This window comes from Panthera pardus, unplaced genomic scaffold (genome assembly GCF_024362965.1).
Source record: "Panthera pardus isolate Hobbes unplaced genomic scaffold, ASM2436296v1 HiC_scaffold_2, whole genome shotgun sequence".
Taxonomy (NCBI): domain Eukaryota; kingdom Metazoa; phylum Chordata; class Mammalia; order Carnivora; family Felidae; genus Panthera; species Panthera pardus.
In genome coordinates, this window is record NW_026526765.1 from 97739377 (window position 1) to 97757167 (window position 17791).

General features: G+C 44.1%; 1 protein-coding gene across 2 annotated transcripts in view; it reads right to left on the minus strand.

Annotated features, from left to right (window-relative positions):
* PDE8B (phosphodiesterase 8B) overlaps positions 1-2098 on the minus strand; it is a 274179-nt gene extending 272081 nt beyond the window's left edge. For both annotated transcript variants that reach the window (XM_053907256.1, XM_053907255.1), the window contains exon 1: positions 1970-2098. In XM_053907256.1, the coding sequence (XP_053763231.1) occupies positions 1970-2005 (36 nt within the window). In that variant the 5' untranslated portion in view covers positions 2006-2098. The remainder of the gene's footprint in view (positions 1-1969) is intronic.
* Positions 2099-17791: the final 15693 nt, after the last annotated feature.

Here is a 17791-nt window from a genome sequence, read left to right on the forward strand (position 1 = left end):
ACAGAAAGAACCTTTTATGTAACCACACACTAACTTCAACAGGACTCTCTATTTGAGGTCCTTCGCAGTGCACTCTAAGTATTAACTCGACCAACCACGCTTATTTCCACAGACCTTAAGCCTGAAAGATTTGTGTGGCTCTATAAACAGACTGGAATTAAAATTCAATTCACCCACCGTTCTGATCCAGTATCCTTTCAATCCATGCAGTCTCTGTGGAACCAAGTATAATGAAGAAGGCAAAAATCTAGGCTAAGCTTGACAAATTTTGACTTCAGTGGACCCCAGGATTGAAGGTTCTTTTTCAGTGTTTTGCAGTAACAGAGGCCCAGATTTTGTGTGGCCCGCCCAAAAGTGTCACAGCTGGTCAGTGGTACAGCTAGGGCTAGAACCCAAGGACTGGCTTCCCAATGAATTCTCTTTCTGCTGCTGCAGACTATCATTCTTCCGTTTTTGCTTCTTGGAAAACCAAGCAAAGTTAAAATAGCTCATTCGAGGTCAGAGGGGCAGTCAACCAGAACTGGCAATGCCAGCAGGCAGATTATAAAATCCTAGAGGGAAGGTCCTCTGCACTTCACCTACCCCCACCGGCCCTATGTAAATGTTTTTGTTGATTGTCTCCCAACACAGCTTGGAGAAGCTTCTCTTCTAGGTGAGTACTAGGTGTTTAACTTCAGGTTCTGACACACGTGTCTGTTACCGACAGAATAGGCAGCACGCCACCCCTCCCCCCGCACACACACACACCGCCCCAGTGCCGTAAAGTGGCAGCTGGCAAAAGTTTCGGAGGCAGATGCCCACCACTGAACTGCAGTGGTCGTGCAGTCCTAGCAACTCGCCGCCTGCCACTCGCCTATAGCAACTATTCAGCGACCTTTTATTTTTCCCCCTGGAGTTGGTAACTTGGAGACTGCAAACTGGTGTCAGATTGAGCCGGAAGCAGAATGGATGGGCACGGCTAGTCTTGAGGGTTCAGGAGAGCCCGTTGCAGATTTTAGACCACTAGCCAAGCCTCATCTTCCGCAACAGTCCGGGGACCCGTGTCTACTTGATTCTGGTAACTAAGTGCACTCGGGTGACGCTCGGGCGCCCAGCAGAACGCCCACAAGTTCAGAATGGCAGCTTGCGGATGCAGCTTCCCCCTTGGACGAAACGCTCCTCCCTGACCTGCAGGCTGTCCTCACCCGCGCTTTCCTATGCCCTACGGCGTGAGAGCCTCCTTTGCACCCACGTTCCATCTCCCCCACCAGAGGCGGGTGGTTTAAACCTCACACTCGGTCTGTGTGCCTGGCGAGCGCTGTCCGGGGAGCTGCGCACGCGGGTGGGAGCCGGTCTCCGGGATCAAGGAGTCCGGAACCCCGAGCGAAGGCGCGGAGGCTTCCCGCACCTGGACGCCTCCTCTTGCCCCCCCCCCTCCCCCCGCCGCCCTCAGTCTGGGGCTGGCGCCGGTTCGCTGCCCGGGCAGGGGAGCAGCTACAGCAGGAAAGCAGGGACGCCGCGGCGGCGCAGAGAAGCGTGGGCAGCTCGGGGTGCAGCGGGAACCCGTGGCCCCCGCCCGGCGTCCGTAGCCCTGACTCGGGCTAACCCCAGGGAAAGAGGCGCGGCGGCTGTGCAGCGCCATCCCCGCAGGGCCGGCTGCTGCTGGTGGGCGACGGTTAGCCCTCGGAATTATGAGCCGGGCGGCTACACCGGACGCTCCAGGTGCTCCCCTCCTGGGAAGCAAGAAGACACTGGGGCACCACGACACGCAGTGACCGAGGGGAAGAAGAAACACCCCTCCTCAGCCGCGAGGGTGTCCGAGAGGGGCTTCGGGAGGCAGCTCTGGCCTGGTGCCCGCGCACTGTGCGCGCACAACCCGCTCGCCGCCCGGCCCCCGCGCCCGCGGCGCGGGGGGTGGGGACGAGGCGGTCTCGGACGACGCAGGGCGCTGTGCCCGCGGGACGTGCGGACCCCGCGCAGGGGGGCTCACCTGGCCGGCGCTCGGCGGGCAGCGCGTCTGCTCCATGCGAGCGGCGGGCACGCGGCTGCCGCACGCCGCACCCCGCGCCTCGCGCCCACGGGAAGGGTCCGGGCGTTCCGAGGGACTCTGGCCCCGAGCCTGAGCCTCTTAGAGCTTTCACTCCCCAGGCACGTCCCGAGGCCGGCGGGTGCCTGGGTCCTAGCGCCCCTCCCGGGGTGTGGAGCCCCGACTTCGAGCCCGCTTAGCGCCCCCCTAACTACTCGGCTCCCCTTCAGCGCCTCCCCCGCCCCTCGAGAGAAGTCGGGTCTCGCTGGAGCTGCCCAACCTGCGGCTGCTGGAGACTCGGGGTTCGGGCACAGAGCTTTCTCCTCATCGTGCCCACCCGCCTCCACTCTTCTTAAGTCTCTTACCCCCAAGAAAACGCTGAAGGATCAGATTTGCCTCATTCCTCAATTCAAATTCGTATACGTTATTATTTTTAAAATACTGAAAAGTCAGAGACATTAGTCATTATTAATACCTAAAATATAGCATATATAATAAAGATCATTCGCCCTCAGAGTGAAGAACTTTTGTATTCGAATGATTGTGTAAACGATACCCTATTGTGTACGTGTTGTGGGGGGTGGGGGCAGGTAGGATTATCCCTGTCTTAGCGCAGACAATTTACCAACTGTGATGTGAGTCAAGCCAAAGGTGCTGCCACCCTTTCTGCTCCACCCCGCCTCCCAACTCCAAAACTGAAGAGCTGGAATCAAAGATCTGGGCAGATACTACTATGAAGCTTGCAGACAATTTTTTAAAGTAATAAATTGTACCTAATTAAATGCCTCAGCTGTAAATAAGCCTGGCTTATTGCTTGTAGTAATTATCGCGCCTGCCCCACACCTGGCTCCTTCAGGTTGGAGGGATTTCTAACAAAGACCTAGAGAGCATTTGCAAAGACCTTTCCTTTTTCCCTGCCCACAGGGCTGAGTCGGTCCAGTTAAAACCAAGATCAACAACAGCAGTCTTTTCCTGCTGACTTTCTCATCCAGAGAGGCTGATGAGATTTCTAAAGGCAGATAAGGAAAACAAATCCTATGAAACTAGTCCATAGGACATGGAGAGAGACAAAGAGAAACATTATTACTTTGTTGTTAGCCATAATCTCTACAAACCAACAATCAGGCACGGCAGATGTATGCATATAGACTTTATAGTCTCTTCCTAAGGAGCTCAAAGTATTTTCCCTCAAAAGCACTCCTCTCTGTACAGACAGACTCTAATATGGCCACTGTTTATCGCCGTCTCCTCGTGTCCATGCATTTATAGAATACCCTCCCCCTGAGTGTGGAGGAACCCTGTGACTTGCTTCCTACCCATAGCATATGGTGACAGGATATCACTTCAGTGATTATGTTACATAGCCTTGCTAGGAGAGGAGACTCTTCCTTGCTGGCTCTGATAAAGCAGAGAGTCATGTTGAAGAGGCCCATGTGGCAAGGAACTGAGGGGGCCTCTGGCCAAGAGCCAGTAAGAAACTCAGTCCCCTAGTCCAGAAGACTAAAAGTAACTAAGTCCTGCCAGTAACCAGGACAGCTTGAAAGAGCACCCTTTCCTAGTCAAACCTTGAGATGAGATTATAGCCCCAGCTAACACAGAGGTCCCAATAAAGCCATGCTCAGACTTCTGACCCACAGAAGCTGTGAGGTAATGCGGGTTGTTTCAAGCCACTAAATGTATGTGTTATGCACAATTGCAACTAATACACTTCCTCCTTCCAAAGATGAAAAAGGGAGGCAAAAGAGGAGGCAAAAGGTAGAAGGGCTAAGGTCATTTAAATTGGCAGCAAAATCCATCATTATGTCGCACTCATAGCCTTTTCGGGCCCTGTAAAGACAAGGAAAAGCAAAGCAGCAAAGACATCAGGAGGTAAAAGGGCAAGTTCAGACTGAGATTTGGTGGGGGTAGAGCAACAGAAGAACGTAAGAAGTCTGAGACAAAAATAACCCAGCCAGCGAAAAGACAGTTTGGAAAACACAGGGTAAACTGACCCGAGCAAAAAATACAGATGTTTTGAGAAAGTAAAGCAAGTAGATTAAAAGAAAAACAAAAAAGAGAAAAATAGCAACAAAGAGACAATGAGGAAAGGCAAAGACACTGAATGCTCTGAATCCCTTTTCTGATTATCTATAAAGGAAAAAATGAAAGCTATATTTTCTCCTGTAAATGTGGGGATTTCCCAAAAGAGCTGCTCAAGAAGTCCTAGCTGGCTATCTGCACACAGCACAGGCCTGTGGCAGCCAGCAGGTTGTCTATGGTTCCCAAGATATTGCATAAAATCAATGTCTCAAAACTATTAGCCAGGGTTCTGAGGGCTTGCACCTATTTATTAGATTTTAAGTGTCTTTGAATGCCTCGTGTTTAAAACTTTTCTCTTCAATCCCTGTGATAATACAGCAAAATTGAGCCCAAACATAACCCACTGGACATTTCCTGTCATGCACCTTGAAGGCTATTGTGGAGTAGTGTATAATTTTCAAAGAGAGGAAGAGAAGGAGGGGGAAGAGAGGGAAGAAGGGAGGAAGAAAAAGAAAAGAAAGAAGGAAGGAGGGGGAAAGACAGGAGGCAGAAAGAGCAGAAAAGGGAACTGAAATAAAGGAAAGAAAGAAAAAAGATAAGGGGAAAAAATAAAAGAAACCAAAGGCACAGAGTTCCCAGTCTACAGAGATGCACCATTTAGGGTCCTTTGAACATGTCATTGGTCATTCGTTGAACACTGAAGATGTTGATGTTGCTGACAAGCTAGTGCTTCTGTGATTGCCACAATACAAAAGACCAGAACAATCAAGTGCTACCAGTGTTGAGTCATTTCTGGAAGAATGAAGTCTATGGTTTACCTTCCGTGATCATCAATGTCACTGGCAATACATGTATTAAACTCCTTTTGTAACTCTTCTATCTAGCTGGCATAGCATTATCCCATTGCCACTATCCCTATCCTGAACCAAGGGAATACACAAACAGTACCTAACTGTGCTCCTGACAACAGAGGAACAGATTTTGAGAGGACACTTGAGGTCACCTGTGGCCTCCCTCATTCTAATCTATGAGTAGTTTCAGCATCCTAGCCCGTTTTTCCTCATCAGATTGAAATCTCACACAAATTCAACCAAAGCTACTCTGAGGAAACCAAACACATCTCCTACATAATTCTAGTCCAGACATTCTCCAGCCTGGATCCCTGCCCTCAGGATGGCTCAAGACAGAAAGAGAGAGGAAAAGCAAATTATCACATGGATGGGCATTAGCCCTGTGGTCTGGAATTACAAATTTGCAAAGATTAAATGTAGACTCGGAAGTTCAGTGTTATCAGTAAAATATCACTTATTATTATTTATTAGCAGGGGGTCATAAACATTAACAATAAGAGCCTTGCACTTGTATCTGAGGAGAGGCCACATTGTCAAGTAGCTGCCACACATTTAGGTGTGTTTGAGAGCCGAGCCTCTCCCACTCTTCATTGATACTTATACCACACCCAACATATCTATCATCTATCTATCTATCTATCTATCATCTATCTACCGAGGTGTTTCTTTTTTTTTAATTTTTTTTTTTTTTTGAGAGAGAGAGAGACAGACAGAGCATGAGCAGAGGAGAGGCAGAGAGACAGGGAGACACAGAATCTGAAGCAGGCTGCAGGCTCTGAGCTGTCAGTGCAGAGCCCAACACGGAGCTTGAACCCACAAACTGTGAGATCATGACCTGAGCCAAAGTCAGACGTTTAACTGACTGAGCCACCCAGGCGCCCCCTGCTACTGAGATATTTCTTTTTTTTTTTTATTTATTTTTTCTTTTTTAAAATTTACATGCAAATTAGTTAGCATATAGTGCAACAATGATTTCAGGAGTAGATTCCTTAGTGTCCCTTACCCACTTAGCCCATCCCCCCTCCCACAACCCCTCCAGTAACCCTCAGTTTGTTCTCCATATTTATGAGTCTCTTCTGTTTTGTCCCCCTCCCTGTTTTTATATTATTTTTGTGTCCCTTCCCTTATGTTCATCTGTTTTTTCTCTTAAAGTCCTCATATTATTGAAATCATATATTTGTCTTTCTCTAATTTCGCTTAGCATAATACCCTCCAGTTCCATCCATGTAGTTGCAAATGGCAAGATTTCATTCTTTTTGATTGCTGAGTAACACTCCATTATATATATATATATATATATAATACATATATATATGTATATATATATATATATGTATGTATATATATATATGTATGTATATATATATATACACACATACACACATATATATATATATGCCACCTCTTCTTTATCCGTTCATCTATCGATGGACATTCGGGCTCTTTCCATACTTTGGCTATTGTTGATAGTGCTGCTATAAACATGGGAGTTCATGTGTCCCTTCGAAAGAGCACACCTGTATCCCTTGCATAATTGCCTAGTAGTACAATTGCTGGGTCATAGGGTAGTTCTACTTTTAGTTTTTTGAGGAACTTCCATACTGTTTTCCAGAGTTGCTGCACCAGCTTGCATTCCCAGAGGTATTTCTAACAGAGGCAAAGTTGTTCAACTTTATAGTTGATCCTTGAATATGGGTTTGAACTGTAAGGGGTCTACTTACACATAGATTTTTTTTTTCAGTAAATACAGTATGGTATACTATAAATATATTTTCTCTTCCTTACTGTTTTCATAACACTGTCTTTTCTCTAGGTTACTCCATTATAAGAACACAGTATATAATACATATAACATACAAAATACATGTTAATCAACAGTGTATGTTATCATTAAGGCTTCCAGTCAACAGTAGGCTATTAGTAGCTAAGTTTTGGGGGAGCAAAAGTTTCAAGTGGATTTTTGACTGTGTGGAGGGAGAGAGGAGTGTCAGTGCTCCTAATCCCTGTGTTGTTCAAGCATCAACTATACATTCATTCATCCACCCAACAGATACTTCTGAGCAAATATTACATGCCAGGAATGATTTTAGGTGCTAAGAATAGATTGTAAATAACATGAATCCATATTGTCATGATGCTTATGTTCTAGTGAAGGGAAGAAAGATAATTAACAAGAAAAAGAAGGAAAATAAAAGATCATTTTATTATGTTATGAAGATAAAAAAATAAATTACTACAATAGAAAGAGACTGAAGGGTAAGCCACTTTAGTTTGGGAGGTCAGAAAAGGCTTCTCTGGGAAGGGATATTTGAACTGAGACGTGAATTACCCCCATGGAGCTGGGAATGCAAAGATGTAGGGGAGGAGGATGCCAGACAGGGGAATAGCACATGCAAAATCCTCATGGCAGGAAAGAGCTTGGCAAATTCGAGAGACAAGAAGCTAGTGTAGCCAAATGCAACGGGAAGCCTTGAGATGGTTTTAAGCAGAGAAGAAACACAATATGACTTTTGGGAAAATCACTCTGGCCACCTTGTAAAGAATCAATCCTAGGCAATCAAGGGTGGAAGCTGGTAGGTCAGTAGGAGGCTGCTGGAGTGAGCCAACAAGAGCTGGGGACAACCAGGGAGAAAGCAGTGCGGACTGCTAGAAGTGTTGGCTTCAGGATGCATTCATTTTCTTTTTTTTTTTTTCCAATATATGAAGTTTATTGTCAAATTGGTTTCCATACAACACCAAGTGCTCATCCCAAAAGGTGCCCTCCTCAATACCCATCACCCACCCTCCCCTCCTTCCCACCCCCCATCAGCCCTCAGTTTGTTCTCAGTTTTTAACAGTCTCTTATGCTTTGGCTCTCTCCCACTCTAACCTCTTTTTTTTTTTTTTCCTTCCCCTCCCCCATGGGTTTCTGTTAAGTTTCTCAGGATCCACATAAGAGTGAAACCATATGGTATCTGTCTTTCTCTGTATGGCTTATTTCACTTAGCATCACACTCTCCAGTTCCATCCACGTTGCTACAAAAGGCCATATTTCATTCTCTCTCATTGCCACGTAGTATTCCATTGTGTATATAAACCACAATTTCTTTATCCATTCATCAGTTGATGGACATTTAGGCTCTTTCCATAATTTGGCTATTGTTAAGAGTGCTGCTATAAACATTGGGTACAAGTGCCCCTATGCATCAGTACTCCTGTAGGATGCATTCATTTTCAACATAAGGCTGACAGGACTTGTGATGAAGTACATGTGGGGAGTGGAGTGAGGGGAGAAGAAGCAACAATAGTTCCAAAGTTTTTGGTCTGGGCAGTTGGGGGGATGGAGGTATCATTTACTGAGATAGGGAAAGGTGGAAGAAGAGCAGGAAAAGAATGGGTGGGAAAGCAAGAGCCCTGCTTTGGCCTTGTTCAGTTCAAGTCTCTATTAGACATACAAATGAGCTTGTCAAGGGGGCAGATGGATCTATATGTCTTGAGCTCAGCAGAAAGGGCAGACTGGAATCATCACTTTGGGAGTCATCAGTGTGTAGCTCCCACCAGAAGCCATGGGACTAGATAAGGTCACCAAAGGAGGCCATATAATCAGAACGGGGAAGAGGGCAAGGGCATAGAACCCACACTCTGCACCTGCCAACTGTTATAGGTCAAGCAGAAGAGCAGATGCCAGCAAAGAACCTCAGGAGCCAAGGTCATACAGAAGGAAGAAAACCACCAAAGAGAATGAAACTATTTTAACAAGTTGTCCACTGATATGAAGAGCTAGAAAATGGAAAACTCCCAAATGATTTTACAGGAAAAGACATAGAAATTTGCACATTATCAAGATATATCTGTTGGTGGAGGAAAGCATGGGTTGGAGAAGACTAACGAGGATACTGAAATAATTAATAACAATTCAGAAGGAGCTGAAAAGAGCCTGAAGAGCAAGGGTGTTAGGAATGGAGGGGCAGGAGGAGAACAGGAAAGACACTAGGAGATAGAATAGAATAGGACTTGGTAATGAATGGGCTGTGAGTGAGCGACTCCTAGATGCAGTATCTCCCACTAAGACCGGTGCTACTCAAAGCAAGCACTCCAGTGACAGTTTGAGTCTGTTGGATCTGAGGTGTCTATGGAACACAGAGGAAAGATATCTAGTAGGTAAGAGGAAACAGGTCTGCAGGTGATGGGAAATGTTTGGGTTGAAGCTAAAGATTCAGCCATCGTCAATACATAGATACAAAAGGAAGCACTGAGCAGGAGAGCTAAGGATCCAGACTCAAAGACTTTCAAGAGTAAACACAGAGAGGAGTGCACAAAGGAAACTCCAGCAGATGGAAAGTAAGACAACCTGCCCTCCAGCCAGAGGTTGATTCCAGCCTAATTTCTTCCAGGCAAGGACATCAAAACTCTCAACCCCTTAAAGATGACAAATAGAGAGTTACTCCCTAACAAAAGTAATGTTTTTAACGGAAGATGAAAGACAGCTCTACACACACACACACACACACTTAACCCAGGAAAACTTTCTGGGGCTGGAAGGTTATTCCTCCTTTAAAAAAATGAGATAGAGACAGGGAGTAGTAGTTAAAAAATACTTTTGTTTCTCAAATTTAAGAATTAAAATGCATTTCAATCAAATTCTTAGCAGGCTTTTAAAAATATGGATATAAAACTATAGATACAGATAAATTAAAAAGCCATTGCCCTTAGATTCTTACCAACACTCTATTTCTCCCCCTACCCTCCACTCCTCCTCCCCAACTTATGTTTTTCCTTTGATTGCTAGCATAATACTCAAGTTAAAGACAAGAAATGTCCCAATTAACAAAACCTCTGGGAATGAAGCAATTTTGTAAGAGAACTGTCCATGTTTTGAAGTCAGCCATGAGCCTTTGTAAATCAGGTGGACCAGTATTAATACTGTGTACCCTACATTCAGTTACTAGAAGCTAAAAAACAAACCTGCAATCACAAGTAAGCAAACAAGCCTCCTCATGTATTGTCCACCTGTTTGTAAACAGTTCAAGTTAAATAGCCTCCTCCAAATTCTGAAGTCATTGAGGCCCCCTGCCTCCCTTTTTCACCTGTCCTCTCCTCTTTTCAATCCAGATGCCCACTCTGTGCTCTCCTGACCTCTTGCTCCTCTTCTCTAAGTTGAGGAAGGACTGAACTCCCCACTTGTGCTCATGGATTGGCTTATAGCACTTTGATGCGAATGCATCCAAATCAAAGTGTTACCTCAGCTAGGAATTTTTATTAAGTGTCATTTATTTACTTACTACTTCCTTACTTACTGGGGGTTGGGGGATGGGGAGGGATGCCAGGGATAAAGTAAACAGATGGAAAAGTGCTTCAGGACTCAGCTCTCCTAGGCTGAGACCTCCAGCCTGTGTAGGATGTTCGCCTATTTCTCCCACAGTGGCCCGTGCTCCCCACAGCTAACACAAGTACTATACATTCCTAATGCCACGTCTGTATCTCCTACCAGACTAAGCTCCTTGAGGGCTGAGTTTGTATCTGTCTTAATTTTGGATTCCCAGGCACAAAATACGCACTTAGTAAATGTTCACTGAATGAATAGATGAATTAATTGAAGTTGGGTTGCAGGAGTTATAATGTTGTCCTTTCAAATGACTGAAAAAGATGGAAAGATTGTTTAAACAAAGCAAAAAGGCTATTCTGTATCTCCCAATACCTTTGTTCCCTGAGTGGTGCTAGAAGCTTTGACCTAAAGAGGCAGAAAACCAGACACTGTCATCACCTTCTTCTCCTAGTTCCAAAATGTTAGTTCCTGACCCTAATTTTGGATTCTCCTGTCCTGAGACTCCCAGATGCACATTTTACATTGCTTGGTATTCTTGATGTTTCATCTATCACGTCAGTCATACAGACATTTATTGGGATATACTAAGATCCAGGCACATTGTAGGGCATCGAGGATTTGACAATGTACAAGACCAGCCTTGTCCCTGTGTTCACCAACCTTGCAATCTGGTTGAGTCACTACTCAGTCAACTATCTCAGCCAAAGACTCCTTCACCATCCACCCATTCATCTCTCTACCTAATCAATTCCCTGTACTTCTTATTCTTTATAAATTTCTGAGAACAACATTGGTTTTTGGAACAGATTTGTTAAATGAAGGTTTACTGAAGTTTGGATGGTTTTGGAATCATAGAAATATTAAAGCTAAAAAGGATTGTGCCGGATACTCTCTGTCTGCTCCTCCAGATGGGCTGTACATCCTTCCTTCCCTACCCTGTGCCCTGGGAGGTGGACTGTACAGAATGAAGCAATGTGCCCCTTGCCCTCTAGCCATTAGGAACAACATGGGCAGTAGCTATGTGACTCCATGGCAGCACAGAGCTCTTTCCAAGTTCCAATGTTTGCTATGTCCCCTGTCCTAAGGATGTTACCATCAGCCTACAGATGGTAACAGCTTCGCAACTCTCACTAGCTCATGGATACTGCACCATCCCTTGTTGGTGTAACTACACCTGTCAACACTTGTGGAGGAAAAGACTTCATCTGTTTCCTGAAGGGACTCTAATACGAAACCCTTCTCTTTCAAACTCCAGACATGGAATCATAAATTCCTGAAGAATAAGACCTACTTTCAATTCCTGGCCTTTATGGCAATTTGGAGCCACATTGTGATTATATTACTATCGGCAGACACAGCCTGATTTTTTAATTAATTTATTTAAATTCAACTTATTTAAAATACAGTGTGGTATTGGTTTCAGAAGTAGAACCCAGTGATTCATCAATTACATATAGCACCCAGGGCTCATGCCAACAGGGGCCCTCCTTAATGCCCATTACCCAATTAGCCCATTCCCCAACCACCTGCCCTCTAGCAACCCTCAGTTTGTTCTCTGTATTTTAAGACTCTCTTATGGTTTGCCTCTCTCTCTCTCTCTGTTTTTATCTTATTTTTCCTTACCTTCCCCTATGTTCATCTGTGGTTTTTCTTAAATTCCACATATGAGTGAAATCATGATATTTATCTTTCTCTGCCTGCCTTATTTCATTTAGCATAATATACTCTAGTTCCATCCACGTTGTTGCAAATGGCAAGATTTGATTCTTTATGATTGCTGAGTAGTATTCATATATATATATATATATCTCCCACATCTTCTGTATCCATTCATCAGTTAATGGACATTTGGGCTCTTTCCCTAAATCTGGCTATTTTGGCTATTGTTGATAGCGCTATTGGCTATTGTTGATAGTGCTGCTATAAACATTGGGGTGCATGTGTCCCTTTGGATCAGCATTTTTGTATCCTTTGGATAAATACCTAGTAGTGCAATTGCTAGGTTAGAGGGTAGTTCTATTTTTAATTTTTTGAGGAACCTCCATACTGTTTTCCAGAGTGACTGCACCAGTTTGCATTCCCAACAGTGCAAAAATGGCCCCCTTTCTCCACGTCCTCTCCAACATCTGCTGTTTCCAATGTTGTTAATTTCCCATCTGACAGGTGTGAGATGGTATCTCATTGTAGTTTTGATTTGTATTTCCCTGATGATGAATGATGTGGAGCATCTTTTCATGTGTCTGTTAGCCATCTGGATGTCTTCTCTGGAAAAGTGTCTATTCATGCCTTCTGCCCATTTCTTCAGTGGATTATTTGTTGTCGGGGTGTTAAGTTTGATAAGCTCTTTATAGATTTTGGATACTAACCCTTTATGTGATATGTCATTTGCAAATATTTTCTCCCATTTGTTGGTTGCCTTTTAGTTTTGTTGATCGTTTCCTTTGCTGTGCAGAAGCTTTTTACCATGATGAAGTCCCAATATTTGATTTTTACTTTTATTTCCCTTATGTCTAGTAAGAAACTGCTAAAGCCAAGGTCAAAGAGGTTGCTGCCTGTTTTCTCCTGTAGGCTTTTGATGGTTTCCTATCTTGCATTTAGGTCTTTCACCCATGTTGAGTTTATTTTTGTGTATGGTGTAAGAAAGTGGTTCAGTTGCATTCTTCTGCATATCGCTGTCCAATTCTCCCAGAATCATTTGCTGAAGTTACTGCCTTTTTTCCATTGGATACTCTTTTCTGCTTTGTCGAAGATTAGTTGGCCATACATTTGCGGGTCCATATGTGACAGACTGACTTTTGAAAACATATCCTATCGGCTGGATGAAATTATGCCAAGTTGAAGGTCAGGCCTGAGATACCAACTAAAACAAGTGTACAAGAAACCTAGTGACAGATGCTTGGCATTTCAAATTCTAAGAAGTCACAGCCAGTGGAATCAAGTTCATATTTGACTGTGAGGCTGACATCTACCTATTCCAGTTCTTTCCCCAAATCATACTTGTAAACATGGAAAAGTGCCATTTCTCAGTGATCTCCCAGCCTTTTTGTTCACAAATCTACCTCTGTCTGAAATATCTTCCCTGCCCTGGTTTCTATATGTCCAATGCCTTCTCATTATAAAAGCCCTAGCGCAAATTGCTTCTCCATAAATTCTCAAGCTTTCTATGATTATTCCAATCAAGAGATAGCTTGTTCTCCTCAAGATACTTGGATTATTTTATTTGTACTCACTCATATTATTTATCACCTACTTGTGTTAGAATTATTTGCATTCAGGTGTTTTTCTCACTTCTAAACCCCTGAGGAATCCTGAGGGCAGGACAGTATCTTATATATCTTTGTTGCCCCTCAATGGCCTCAATGGCAGTGCTTCAAAAACTGAAATTTCTAACTAAATGTTTGTTGACTGACTACATAAATGAATGAATTAACCACCAAAATGATTTTAACTTGGGAGGGCGATACAGTTTCTTCTGATTCTCAGAAGACCAAATCATATTTCACTTTTTCATCCAGAAATAGCAAATTCATAAAAGCAAATGGCACTATATTTGAGGAGAAATATTTTCAGATTGTTTCCATATGTGTTTCTATATATAACAGTTTATGCAATTTTTTAAATCAAATTCAACACCATGTGGCCATGTATCTTCTAGAAGCTCATAATGATGATTTAGGTCAGAGCTTAAAACAATAACAAAAAAGTTCTTAAAGGAGGTTTGTTCATCTATCCTTCAGTTCTGCTCATTCTCTAGATGTTTCCTTTCTAGACTTGGCTCTGATGTCACTTTCTGTCTGTGACTTTCTCTGACTACCCCCCAGCAAAACTGCTGTCTCCTGAGTTTTTATTGCCCTTGTACAGATCTTTGTTGTGGCTTTTATCCCATTGCTCTGTGTTACTTATACGCCCATATCCCAGTGAGCGTAGAAGCTCTTCAAGAACAGGGACCTAGCTTTGATCACCTACTTCTGTCTTCCCAACACCTAGAATAGCACCTGGCACAGAGTGAGCACTGAGTAAATGTGGTCTAAATTGAATTGGCATAATGTCAACTGTGCACTTTGGCTCCAAAACCCAATCCATGCTTTCTTTGATTTAAAATCTGTGACATTTATGAATTGCATGAGATGTAAGAAAACACACATGCACACCTGCTCGTTGGAAGTGGTGTCCAGATTTCTTATCTATACCCAACTATTTAACCTTATCCCAGTTTACATACCATGGGTCACTTTGACATTCACTCTTTTTGCTTGAAGCTATAGGTTAGCACCTTAGCACAAATTCAGGAACGTGTCCTCTTATAGCTAAACTATAGACAGGGCCAAGTTTTGAGTCAGGGAAGGTGGGAGGACAGACATCTAGAATAGACTGAGTATTTGCTCTGTGCTCAGCCCTTTGCCTACCTCACCATTTTGAATCTTCACACTGTCTCAGGGTCAGCACTCTTCCATTAGCCCTATGTTGCAGTAGGACATCTCCAAGGGTCAATGGAACCATTAATCTTAGACAAAGTACCCCTGGAGTGTTTCTGTTGGAGTATCAGGATAGGAAATTTCTAACTAATTTCCTAACATTACCTCATCAGGTACACCTCTAACATTACCTCATCACTACAGGTTCACTAATTCACTGCCTTGTAGACACACTTTCCATTACCTGAAGCCCCCAAGATCTCTTCCACACTGGGGCATTTGTACATGCTGCCCCCTCTGCTGTACTGGTGTTCCCTCCACTCTCTTTACCCGGCTAGTTCCTACCAATCCTCCAGCCTCATGGTTCTCAAAGTGTGACCTCCAAACCAGCAATCTCAGTATCATCCAGTAATTTATTAGAAACACAGAGTTTTGGGACCCACATCAGACCTACTGAATCAGAAACTCTGGTGGGAAGGGTACCCAGAAAACCTTTTTTATTTTTTTAACAAACTCTCCAGGTGATTCTGATGCACATTGGAATTTGAGAAGCAGCGTTCTAGGCTTTATCTGTCACCTCGTCAGAGAGAACTTTCTTGACCCCAACTCCCCTATCTGTATCATATCCCCACTGTTAACTGTCTCATAGTAGTTACTCATTCATCACAAACTGCAAATTATGCAAGTTGGTGTGTTTATTTGTTTAAAAATCTACCTTCCTCGCCAGACTGAGTTCTGTGAAGGCAGGGACCATGTATACCCAAAGCCTTACACTGTGCCTGCCACAGAGTAGGTACTCAGTCAATGTTTATTTATTGGTCAGTTTTTCCTAGCCAATCTGGCTGGGAGACCCTGGAGTATTCCTTGAGATCACTGAGTACTTCTTTTGCCTCCATCCATAAAAGGCATATCATGAAAGACAGCCAAGTCTCAATTAGTCACCATCCAGAGTATAGACCACCCATGACTCCCTGTGTCTCAGACTCCCTTCCCTGTCCATTGCTGAGAAACCACATGTATAAATGAGAGGGTGGGGAAACTAGGGAATTCGGGAAATTAATTATCAGTAGCCCAGATAAATAATTTAGTAAAGGAGGAGAGCAGAGTTCTCAGCTATACTATATTTTCATATTCTTAATGGATTCTGACCACTCTTGTTTTTTACTCAGAACTACTCTAAAACCTGCAGAGAAGCCTCACTGCTCCTATTAATGTAAGGACTTATTCTTCTCTTTCAGGACTAATGTGTTTAATATGGAATCAAGATTCACTTTCCATCTAGGCTTGGTTAGACAGATGTTTGGATTTCAATTTCCTCAGAAAAAAATTTTAATACACCTTTTTCTCCCAGTGGCCAATGGAACACCCCTGTGAAATCCCCCTTGACAATAGTATCACTCAATTCTTTTCCTAGCTGAGTCTTCACCTTCTACAGGAAGACACCCAGAGGATTGTGGGTAGCTGGCAGCTGGGGGTTAGGAGTCAGGAGAAGGGGCTAGGGTCTTGTCTCGGGGATTCTGGCTCAGGGTAAAGTGTGCTATGTATCCTCTACCATATCTTGATGTTCCCTCCCTGAACCCCAAGACAAAATCAGGTTCACCTGAGCCTTCAAGGCAGGATTAAGGCAGAAACAGTCCTGGCAGAGGCACCCCATCTAAGCCAGCTCTATCTTGGACAGCATGGCGAGGATCAGGCCAGCCATGTTTCTGTGTTCCTCAGGTCTTCTCTTCCAACACTTGTTCATGAAGACAATTCCTCTGTCCACACTGTATCGCTGAGCCATGGGGTTCACTTGTCTCTTCACTGCACATCTTAATCAGCACAATCATATCTCCTCAGTCAGCATACAGATTTCCAACTTCTGCATCTGTCACAGAGAAAATTCAGAGAAGTGAACCACCCACCTGGGCTAAGACTTAAAAGCAGGACTTCTGTGGGGTTCTCTGATCCCCAGTCCAAGAAGGGAATCCCTACTATGTGCTCAGTGCTACAGACATGGTTTGTTTTCCTAATCTCATTCACTTCCCACATTAACCCTATGTGACAGGCTCAGTACCTCCCTTCTACAGACATGGGAACTGAAGCCTAGAAGGTTTAAGTACCTTCCCAAGATCACAGAGCTAATAAGGAAGCATTTGCACCCTGGACTATCTGACAACACCTTTCATGCACCTGTCCCAAACCACCTTCCAATGAACCTTGGGAAAGGGATTTCTAAGTGACACCAGCATCCCAGTATGAAACCTAGAGCTTGTCCAGTTATACCCTGAGCCTGTGGAGTCCACTTAGTGTTTCCTTACTACCAAACTTTTCTTTCCCATAGCCTTGTGTTACTTGTGTACTTTCTGGGTGATGGAAATGGCTCTAATTCACACCTCCTTTGCCCTTAGCCCTCACCTCCACCCCTGGCATCCAGTAGGAAGCACTTGATACAATCACCCATGGGAAGCATGTGAGACTAGCTGAAAACACATACACAGGCTGTCAACATTGGTCTAAGCTGGGCTGTTGCAAAAGGAATTGTAAAGGCCTGGCCCCCCAGCTGCTGCACATGAAGACAGCCCCTTCCTCCCCAAGCAGCTGTCACACCTGTAGGCCAGTTAGGGGTGAGATATCAGGGCAGCTTAGAAGATGTTCTCGTTTTCCCACACTGTATTTCTACACAACAGCTTATTCTGTGCCAGTTTTACCTAAATTGACTGAGAAAATTGACACAGAGCTAGAAAGCAAAACCAAGTCAAGCATAGGAACTCCAGTAGATTCAATAAAACACAGATCCGATTTTGTTGGTGCTATGGGAAACCCTTGTTTCAAAAACAAATCGAACAAGACATCCAAAGTAAATGTAGTAAAATCACGCAAACACCCATTTCTAAATATCCTGGAAGATTTCAGGTGACAGGAGCTGGCACTGTGCCACCTCTCAGGGCGTGGCTGTCCTTAGGCTTCTCAGTTTTCAAATCCTTGGACTCTGTTGGTTTACTAACTAAGAAGGCCTGAGGCCTCTCTTATCAAACCTCTGCATCAGAATCCCGAATAGCAAACATCTTCTGAACTGAGTACAAGGAAGTTGAGATTACTCTGGGGTCAGAGGCTGAAAAACATGGTTGAAAAGCTGGCGACAGGAGGCCCCACCAGAGGCCCAGCTTTGCTGGGACCCAGGGGGAGCTTTCATTTCATTTCAGGGTAGGAAGAG